Source organism: Ascaphus truei, chromosome 19 (assembly GCF_040206685.1).
Source record: "Ascaphus truei isolate aAscTru1 chromosome 19, aAscTru1.hap1, whole genome shotgun sequence".
NCBI lineage: Eukaryota > Metazoa > Chordata > Amphibia > Anura > Ascaphidae > Ascaphus > Ascaphus truei.
Window position 1 is genome coordinate 37,124,056 of NC_134501.1, and position 11,111 is coordinate 37,135,166.

The 11,111-nt window shown below is 35.8% G+C and overlaps 1 protein-coding gene and 1 long non-coding RNA gene across 5 annotated transcripts in view; one reads left to right on the forward strand and one right to left on the reverse strand.

Annotated features, from left to right (window-relative positions):
• SALL1 (spalt like transcription factor 1) overlaps nucleotides 1-11,111 on the reverse strand; it is a 39,433-nt gene that overhangs the window by 18,213 nt on the left and 10,109 nt on the right. The window contains exons 1-2 of one of the 4 annotated variants that reach the window (XM_075577148.1): nucleotides 8,134-8,476; nucleotides 2,456-2,548 (exon numbers count right to left, since the gene is read on the reverse strand). In XM_075577148.1, the coding sequence (XP_075433263.1) occupies nucleotides 2,456-2,548; nucleotides 8,134-8,206 (166 nt within the window). In that variant the 5' untranslated portion in view covers nucleotides 8,207-8,476. Of the gene's footprint in view, nucleotides 1-2,455; nucleotides 2,549-3,442; nucleotides 3,541-5,801; nucleotides 5,942-8,133; nucleotides 8,477-11,111 lie in introns of those variants that run through there. The other 3 variants (XM_075577150.1, XM_075577151.1, XM_075577149.1) reach the window with 3 other exon arrangements.
• Nucleotides 8,563-11,111, forward strand: part of LOC142470176 (uncharacterized) — a 10,921-nt gene continuing 8,372 nt past the window's right edge. The window contains exon 1 of the long non-coding RNA XR_012789208.1: nucleotides 8,563-8,722. This is a non-coding gene — a long non-coding RNA (uncharacterized LOC142470176). The remainder of the gene's footprint in view (nucleotides 8,723-11,111) is intronic.

The following is an 11,111-nucleotide window of genomic DNA, read 5'->3' on the forward strand; positions in this document are numbered from 1 at the left end:
TGATATACATACACACACACAGAGCGAGTTATATACATACATGCGCGCGCATACACACACACACACACACACACACTATATACATACACAGAACGAGTGGCATACATGCATGCATGCATGCATGCATACATGCATGCACACACACACACACAGAGAGCTAGTGACACGCACACACTACATACACAGAGTGAGTTATATACATATATACATGCGCGCGCATACACACACTATATACATAGACAGAGTGAGTGATATAAATACACACACAGAGCGAGTGATATACATACATACATGCATGCACACACACACACGCACACACGCACACACAATACATACACACATGACCTAGGATGCTTTGATTGAGCACACACTAATCTCAATAGGGCATTTCACATCTCCCTCCTACCCACACATCCAAAGTACTGCTACTTTCATTTGTAAAATTACAACCCCCGTACCCCCATGTTTTGAAGGAGGGAAAAAAAACAAAAAGGGGATTTCCCCCTAATTCACAGCATAATTGGGCTTTTATGTCCCTAAAAATATGCCTCTCTGCTCCAGAGTTTAATACAGATTATTATTTTTTTGAATTACAAATTTTCAGCTGCCATAACCACCGATTAGATTGGTTGTGTTAAAATACATAGCCCCACCCGTGTTAAAAATGTATTTTCTTAAAACTCCCTTAGATACACGCACACACTGAAGACCAAATATAAATAGGAACTAACCCAACCTGGGTGACAAATCACTACAGAATCTATCTCAGAGTATTAACCCTTTGACTGCTGACGTGGGCTGCAACCTACATATTGCTTCGATGGGGTAGGGGGGTTAACAGTAAATGAAGACTATTCCCAAACCGATAAGGTGTTAAAGAAAATAAAAAAATTGAAAACTGTGGAGGAAGTGTGCATGTGCAAAGCGAGAGCGCAGTGTGTTAAATGTGACACTAGTGTGGCAGCCTGTGCTTCAATGCATTTCTAAATGGCTTAATGGGAACGGTTTGCAATTGTTCCAGCAATTCTCTGTTCCCACTAGTTGCCGACATTTCTTATCACACCCAGGCCCATTTGCAAATTAAACAGAAAACTCTGACTCCCCACTAACTGATCCTATTGAAAAACAGGATGGTTTCCCATTGTTTGCCCAGCGTGAAGACAGAAACTTCTGTTATACAAAATGGTGTGTGGTTATCTTACAAGGCTGTGGAAAAAAAAAAAAAAAAACCTGTTTAATTCAGAGATTACCTCCTCGCATGTTTTACTGCAATGCTAAAAAAAATAATAATCAGATAATGAGGAGTTTCCATGACTTCCACTATGAATTTAGCTTTAGACAAACACACACACACACACACACAAAAAGAAGGGAGCCTTTGCAAATATTGGGAAAAGTTCAAGCTTAAATAACCTACAGCTTCACTACGGCTGGAGACATTTTTTAAATATGACAACCATAAAATTCATGGAAGATCTTAAAAAGAAAATAAAAATGACTTTTTTTTAGAAAAAAATCTCCAGCCTTAAATTCAGTTATAAAGAATCATTTAAAAACACACTCCGTGAAACTCTTAAAACAAATAAAAATAAAAAAAACACTGTTGTATCTTTCCGTAACACATACATACACGATATTTTTTTTTCTCCTTTTTGGATTTAGTCATCATTTCAGTGTTAAATTATTCTTGCCTTATTGCGTTCAGCAAGCAGTGAAAACCCCGGCAATAAACCGTTGGCAATGTAGAAATATGCTTTAAGACCTAGTAGAATCAATTTAATATGTGTGTATCTTGTGTTTAATTCATTGCCTTACGCAGAATTTAGACAATATGACAAAAAAGGCAGTTGCGAGGTTGGTGTTTTTGACAAGCAATGTATGCATTTTAGATGCTTATTTCAACCCCATGAAAATTCAGCTTCTAATATATTCAACAGAAATGATGCACATTTCCATATGTAATGGTTATATCCCCATCTACTTTTACAGCCAATTATGAAGGAACAAAAAGCCATTCTGTTTGTGCACACATTTTCAACCAAATGCATTAAAACTATGATGTCAGCATGTTCTTTTAAGCTTCTACATTCAGTGGAAAATACTTTTCAACCAGTCCACATTTATCAAAACATAATGCCACTTTAAAACACAGTTTTGCTTGGTCAGCTGTGCCTAGACAAATAGCAGATTTAGAGCTCAATAACTAGCAAAGGGAGGCCCAGGCGTCTCTCCATCAATTGTAACATGTATCAAAATCAGTTGCCCCAAATGCAACACTTTTTGCTTAGGAAACAGACTGACATTTCTCTAGAACTATCAGATCAAACAACACATTTGCCCACCAGCCTGTACATTGTATACTCTGCATTATGTGGAAATTACACAAAACCTACTGATTGTGATGTAGACATCAGAAAAACTGCAGAAATAGAATGAAACAGATGGAAATACATACTTTCATTTTTGAACTTTAATGTCATGCCTTCTTGTTCAAACTTCATCTGGTTGTTTTCTCGACTGATCCTTAATTGTAGCAAATCCAGTGTACCTGAAACAATAAAGGGGGAAAAAAACTTGATTTAAAAAAAAAAGATAATTTTTCATGGATTTGATTATTTTTTGTGAGCATTTACAAATGCACTAATATTTTGTAGTGAGCAATAAATACAGTCACAAAAAGTTGCCCACAGTTGAACTCTTAATAGTAGATTTAGGGGGAAAGATGAAATGAGATTTTGGATACAAAGTTGATACTAATAATCAGAAGAAAATAAATTGAAAAACAGTGTAGGATTTAATAGTAAGAGGTCGTTTTTATTTTGCCAATAGCTCCTGAAATCCTGTCAGTATAGCAGTTAAATCCATTTAACCTATGCTACCACCATTTAAAAAATTATCCTAATTGAATACAATGTATTTATCCAGAAGGTTTATTTCTATTTATAAGCTTATAAGTTTGAGCTTAAAAAAAGTTCCATGTCAAATGAAATAAAAAAAAAACACCTCAAGCCTCTTACTAAACAGCACCAGTGCAAACAATGTTTACTTTACACTGACAACTGTAGAAAATAATAATTTTTCGTCCCTAAAATAAAACCCCTTAAAATCACCCCCACCCCCCCTAAAAAAGATAAACAGAAAAGAAAGTCAACCAACAACAAATGCACTGAACTTCCAGCTCAACAGGATGTGAACACTTCAACATATTTTCAAAACTCAAATTAAATATAAAATATATACTATATAAAAAATGCTCTATTTTTTCCCCTCATCATCTTCAAATAAACAAGTTAAATCAAAGAGAATAAGACTTCATCGTAGAAAAAATAAGTGAACGCTAGGTGGGGTTCCAGTTGAATAGTTTGAAGGGAAAAGTGTATGACAACCCCTCTGTCACATTGAGGAAAGCAGCCCTTAAAACTGCATCTAAACTTTGGCTTACATAAATATTGGCAATGAGACAAGAAACCAAATCCCTGTTGTTTTGGGAGAACACTGATCTATGGGAAGTTCTTGTCAATCCACTCTGGTTTTCTGTTATTGGAGGGCAGGAAGGGGAATGGGGTTAGTGGAGAAGTGGTCCTGATAAGGTGCAGTTAGTTCAGTTTGTTAACTCCCTCCCTGGTAAGAGATCAGCCAGGCTGGATTTGGGGTCAGTGAGAGAAATTAAAGAACATATTGGGATCTGAACTTTGTCACCTCCTCAAGAGAAGGAGGCTAGCAGAGGTTAAGAAAGCACAACACTTAGATGTATCCAGATCTCAACAGACCCCAAACACTTAAAAAGGTTAGCAGTTACATTGTAGAATTCGGCTCTGGCAAACTGTACTATAAGAAATAATTATTATCCATTAAAAAGTATATACACATACATACATACATAACAAATAGAAATATACACACACACACACACACACACACACACACACACACACACACACACACACTTTGTATTGTAAGTTGTATCTTTAAATTGCGTTATTAAAATATCTTCTTCCAAAAAACATTGTTTTTTATATGCATGGAATTGTGCAGAAAATAATAATTATTCAACGTTTAAAGCAAGAGTTGCAACAATACAATGTTACAAAAAAAATGTAAGCGATTCAGGACTTGAAAATAAACAAACGCATAAAAGTTAGAAAGTTTCGTTTTAAAATGCCATATTGCAAATGGGATGTTTTCTTTTTGCTTTTTAATTTTTTTTTTACAAAAAAAATGTTTATTTTTTTATTCTAATGTTTGTAATGGTATTTGCAGAAAAAAATACCAAATCCTTTATAAAAGCAGATTTATCTGAGTAATTGTATACAATAGATTTTAACAAAGGAGATTAGAGGCTTTATAAACACAGCAAAAGACTTAAAGAAAAAATAATGTACATCGTATTCTATTTAATTTGCATCATAATTATAGGGTTACATGAAAAGTGCATTTTGTAATTCGCAGGTTCGATCATTCTACTCACTGATTCTCGGTCATAAAGAACTTGTTGATGGTGTTAAAATAATCCCACATAATCCGTTTTTTTACTACAAAATCTCAAATAGTGCATTGGTAGAAAAGAAACAAGACATGGAAAGGATCTGGTTTTAGGATATTTTAGTGATGGTCCTTTTCCTAATTGCAGTGTTAGATCACAAGCATAGAAGATTTAAATTAAAAAAAACCTCTACACTGGTAACTCAGACATGAGTATTTTTAAGACACTAGCAAGATAATTAGTACAATTAAAAACAATTCAACTGTACTACAAAAAAAGACGCCAACTAGTTTAACTAAATATCCCAATTATCACCCAATATATACGCACACATCTATATATAAAATTAATAGTATAAAAAGTCTGATTTTAATTCTGAGCATTACAATTACATACAGCTGTCACATGCACGAATAATGTCTGTTAAACTAAAGTTCCCATATACCTCAAAATAATTCTTGCGAAATGCTCTGTAGGATTAGCAGTTTACTAACATTATTACAACATATTAAGCCTGTAAAACTATTACAAAACCATTCCTGCAGGGAACTTGCTCAAGACTTATTGTTCAAACATGGTTAACAATTCTTAAAGCCTTTAGCTGTGAGAAAAAGCCTTAGCCGGCGCTCATAATAATTCACTGAATTCTCTATACCAATTAACTAACATTTATTTTTTATTTTTAAATGAATAGGTTACTATAGCAGAGTATTGTGGGGAAGTTCCTTAATGTGAGTTGGAACTGCGGCCATTTAGGCATTTGTTAAACTGGTTTTATAATACACAGCATTTCCCAGCAGGTCAGGGAAATATTCCTTTATACAGCCCTACAACTTATCTACACTTAACATGGAACAAAAAAATAGTAATTATGTTGAAATGCCTAGATCTTATTTAGATAAAAACAAAAGATGAGTCTTTGATGTGCTTTTATACCCTGTGTCATAAAAGTCTCCAAGACTCAATTATAGGAACTGCATTGTAAAAAAAAAAAAGAAATATTTAAATTAACCCTAAACCAATTGTTTAAAAAAAAACTATTTCTAAATAGGTCAAAATAAACTCATCTTTACATATCAGATAGGCAACAGTTTACAAATAACAGCAACACATATACAATGTGTTTGTTTTAAATAAACCAGCATTGCATTGTGCAAGTTGGCTCTAGTACATTCTTTAATATAAAATTAAGATAACGTAAAAAGAAAAAAAAAATGTAGAATTTACATTTGAAAAGGCTATATTATTCTTGCACAGAAATTCTTAGAATTAAACAGAAAAACAAACAAACACAATTTTATTTTTAGGATAAGAGTACCTGGGTGATAAGATCTTTCCTAAATTACAACTGCCTTCAAGTCAAACTTATTCAAGTTGTTTTGCAAGTTAAAGGGGTAATGAATGGGTGTGGAGGTTGGTGATAAATATAAACAAATAATCTTAGGGGGGTGAAGAAAATTAACATTCCTAAAAACTGGACTCAGATTACACAAAATGCATTTCGTTTCAGCCATGATGCTAAAAAAAAGGGATCAGTTTGGGTGTTCTGGTTTAATAAATAACTTGGCTTAGCTGGCAGTGGGTTAATGGTAAATCTTTGAGCTGGTTAGGAAGAAATCTACTCTCTCTTCTGGATGAGTCAGAGGGGGGACTGGCAGCCCCACCGCCTCCCCTATTCCCTCAGCATCCATCTAATGTGTTCTTTTTGGAAACACCAAGTGTTGGAAAGAGTTAAATCCTTAGAACAACTCTTCGTACAGTTATCTAAAGAAGAGTCAAAGGTGTTTCCTATCCTGAGGCTTCATGCGAGCAATCAGGCCAAGTCATTATATAGACAGACAGCGACAGACTTAGAAGACCTGGCCCCAAGATGAACACAAGTTAGGAGTGTGTGATATACACACCCTGATTATTAAGTTTAAAAGGCACAAGTTTAAATATGGAAAGCAAATTAGAAAGGAACCCCCCCCCCCCCCACTCCCCCCACCCCAAGCGTCCCAACCCATGGAGAGTTCATTGTTTTTAGTGAATAGCTTGGAGATTTGACCCAAAATGTTGCAGGCTCTCACAATAGGACATGGTGGGCAGCCTGCTATTTCTGTGGGATGTTTGGCAAAAGGCGACTAATCACTGTTCAAAGGGGTCTGGTGTAATAGAGCAGGGCTGGTCCCACAAGGTGCATCAATGGGTTATCGTCCCAGTTATTTTACAAACTCCCAAAATAAATTCAGCGATTTTATTTTAAACACGGTCTCTCTCCCCCTCTCTAAATAAAGCAGGTTTCCAGCCACTGCAGCCCAGTAAAGATTTCTGATCCCTTATCTGTCCTAAATCCTGCTCTGCCTTCAGGTCCTAATAAAGCAAGTTCCCAGTAACCATGAATTCAGGGTTCTTCCAACCCCTCACCATACAAAGACCCTGCTTTCGTAATACGCCTAATAAAGAGAAAGGACACATCCAACTGTGTGTATCCCACACACAGCAAATACAAAAGTTCAAACCAGAACAGTTCAGCTACAGAAGCAAAAGCAAGTCCCAAAGTTCCTATCCACTGGGAAGCAGAATTATTATTAGGAGAGAAGAGACTGTCGGTAATATAGAGCTTTATTCATATTCTCTCTGTGCTTAAGGAAAGGGGAACGCTGTGGAATCAGATCACAGTTTTGCATCAGAAAGCTGATCAATTATGGTCTATTCTGCTATTTGTGAAGGTAGTCTTGTTCCTATATACATGTATTTGCGTGCAGTATTCTGCAATCAGAGTATTAAATGTACGTGTCCCTAAAACACAGCTCTTTTACAAAACAGATCATTTTCTAACTTTCTGCCCCAAACAAAAGCAGCAGAGGGCAATTCTGGGGATTAATACGTGTGTCTAGAGATTTTCTGCTCTGTCCCACACTGAATTACAGGGACATTAGGAACAGAAACCAAAAATGTGTCAGCCTAACCATCACCACCCCACATCCCCCCAAACTTCTCACCCCCAGAGAGTAGACATCTGTGTATAGGTGTATATAGGTGTGTATCTGCACTCAGCTGTCCTTAAAAAAAAGTGTCCCCTATTCTTTGATAAAAGTGTGACATGGAACAAATGTCACATCCATAAACTTCCCCATCCCAACACCGAAAGCAACAACTGCCGCCGTACATGTGAGATAGATACAAATATATATATATACACACACACACTTTATAAATATACATGTACGCACACAAATTATATACACACACACACACACACACACACACACACACACACACACACACACACACACACACACACACACACACACACACACACACACACTTTATAAATATACATGTACACACACAAATTATATACACACACACTTTATAGATATACATGCACACGCACAAAATATATATACACACACACACACACACACACACACACACTTTATAGATAAATATGTACACACACAAATGATATACACACGCTATATATGTATATTATAGGTAAATATATATGTCACTGCATATCAGCCTGAACCAAAGTGACAAAAAGTGGAAGAAAAGAGGAGACTGGAGCAGAGAGAAGATTATGTTGGGGGAGGGGGGTGAGAGGCGATCTGCTGATAGAGGGTCCCCTACAAATTAGGTGGGGGGGGGGGGGAGATCTGACTTACCATGCCCCCCACTCCAGGCCAGGTTGGGGTCCGATGTTAAATGCTGGGGTTTCGCCTGCTTCCTCCGAGACATGCTGGCTTACTGGGGTAGGAGAGAAATCATTTACTCCCAAAATGTGCTCCCAATTCCGGGAAGGGAGCCCCATCCAGCGCGCATGTGTCCTGCTGCCATAATTATGATGATCAATAATGCATTGTGATTCATCATACGAGAGGGGGGATTTTTTTTTGGGGGGGGTCTCTTACAGAGGGGATTGGCACATGGCCAGTTCCTTCAAACCAACTCTCCTTAATCAATTAGCCTGCCCCCCCTCCTCTTCTCCCTCCCTCTCTCATCTGCCACCCAATGACAGGGGGTGGGGGCAGGGGCTTGTTTGGGAGATAATTTAAGTTTAACCCTCTTAACAACCCAGCTGGGGTGAGCAAGCCATCCCTGTAACTATAGGAATGTAGGGGGGGTTGATTCTATGGTCTAGATTGCAAGCTCTGTGGGTCAGTGATCAACAGACATATCAGATCTCCTGTGCTGCTCCACTATCCCTGAGTGGTCTCTTTGGTTAAAGGGTCCCTTGCAGCTGCATATAGCAAAGTACAGTATCACTGCTTTTATTTTATTGGAGGGAGGGGGTGGGGGGCGGGGGGGGGGGGTTGTAATGCTTGTGCTGTGTGTTGCAAATATATCTGGAGGTGTTGTGATGCAATAAACTGCTTACACTCATTTCATAATAATAATGTCCTGTAATAATAATAATAATAATAATAATAAGTCTTAATAATAAAAATGGTAATAATAAATGTTGTTAATATTATTCATAAATGTAATAATGCATGTTGATAGTGTTAATGATATTAGTAATAGGACGGTTAGTAATACGAATGTTGATGATACTAATAATAATAGTGTTCATAATAATAAAAATATTATCTAAATAATAATAATAATAATGTTCAATAATAATAATAATAATAATAATACATGATAGTAATTGTTAATAGTAAATGCTATCATATTTATTATTGCTAGATCTCCAAGCAAAAAAAAGAGGAACAAAAAAAATAGCAGTGCAAAATCAAGAAGTGTGGCAACTGATCAGAAATTCAGTTCTTATTATATTTAGAAGGTTAATTATTAAAAGTTGTCATAGTAAAAAAAAAATACACACACACACACACTATATTCTGCCTCAAGCTGAAAGGATTTGTGCCTGGATAATATTCACTCTCCCATCTTCCTTTTTCCTTCTTGTATTATTTTCTTTCTCTGCCACTAATAAAGAATATAAAAGCTATTATAACATTGGAGTTTTCCCAGCACTAAATTGGGTTGGAGATTGGAGCAACTCCTACTAGGCTTTGATTGGCTACTGTTACTGTCAGTCAGGAGAGGGCTGCATGTTGAGTATGGGAGAGTAGGCGGAGCTTCAGTGCAGAAGAAAGGAAGGTTCTCCTTATTACCTAGTGAAGGGATTTGGGATGGCAGGTCCTGGATGAAGGGTGCATAGGACCTGATCCACCTTACCCAGCATATGAGATCAGCTTGGAGCCTGCATCATTATTACCCACTCTCCCCACTGCTGCATCAGGAATCCTACTATTCTCCCAACCCTAAATACAAATATCCTACTATTCTGATCACTGAATATCCAACTCATGCTGTCCAGATCTGACCCGTAGACTTAGTTCCTCCAGGATTTTGGCTGCAATTTAAGATGAATTAGTCTACAACATTAGGATACTCACAACAGTGTTGTGGTGTCACTATGCTTTACCTTATATATAATTATGCAAGACCTGTTCCAGTTATTCTGCTTTAGTTTCTCATTATTGAGCTGCATTTCTACCGACCCTAAGTTTGTTCAATCTTGTATTATAGAGGAAATAAAATATCTCCCTACTAAATGTTTTGGGATTTTAAAACTTTTACATTTGAACACAAAAGACACTTGTTTTTTTTTTTGCATATGTTTGGACTATTTTCTTGGGTGTTTTTTTACTTACCGAATTAAATTACTCCTTTCTTTGTTAAAAGAATCAAACTTCCCAATGCAAAAGATCCCTGAATAGATCTCATTTTAATTTTAAATTAGGGCAAAGAATAGCCCCCCATAAAAAGGCATTTCAACCCCTTTTTCTCTTCAGCCACACATTTCCCCTCTTGTTTTACCTTAGGGTAGACATGGAATTGGCTTTAACCTGAAGCATTTTGTACAGTAGGCTCACTTCTCATAGTATTAGGCAGCTAAGAGAGTTGAGTTTGAAGGATGACGATAATCATGTTTCTATAGGTGATACTAAATAAGTCATTATTTTGCACTGAATATTTAAACAGATTCATTGGCAGAGATTGATATCTAAAGCTTTCAGACAATGTATTCTGTCGCTCTAAAGCTTTCAGACAATGTATATATATATATTTGTGCGTGTGAATATATATATATATATATATATATATATATATATATATATATATATTTCAGCATGATAAGCGTTATATAATATATATATATATATATATATATATATATATATATATATATTCAATATGATACATAATGTATGCATATTCATATGTACATATTTTAGCAACATAATCAGCACTAATATATATAATTTCAAAGAGCAGTTTGTTATGCTTGTACAGTAATCACATTGTAATGCATATCAAAATATACATATACTGTAAGTAACTATACTGGAACATAGATAAAGTTATAGATATAAAGTTTATATATATATATATATATATATATATATACTACAATATATTAGTATAAGAACAATCCCTTTATGCCTGATTATATAAATATAAATATAAAATGGTTTACAATATTCAAATTGCAAGAATTGTCGGCATAACCCTCTATATACAGTAATTTTCATACCCCAGACTTCCTATTGTTATTAAAGGATTTGACATATTTTGAAACCCTGGAGACCCCCCTGACTTTCCCCTTTTGATCTTCGCACTGATGAAGTGT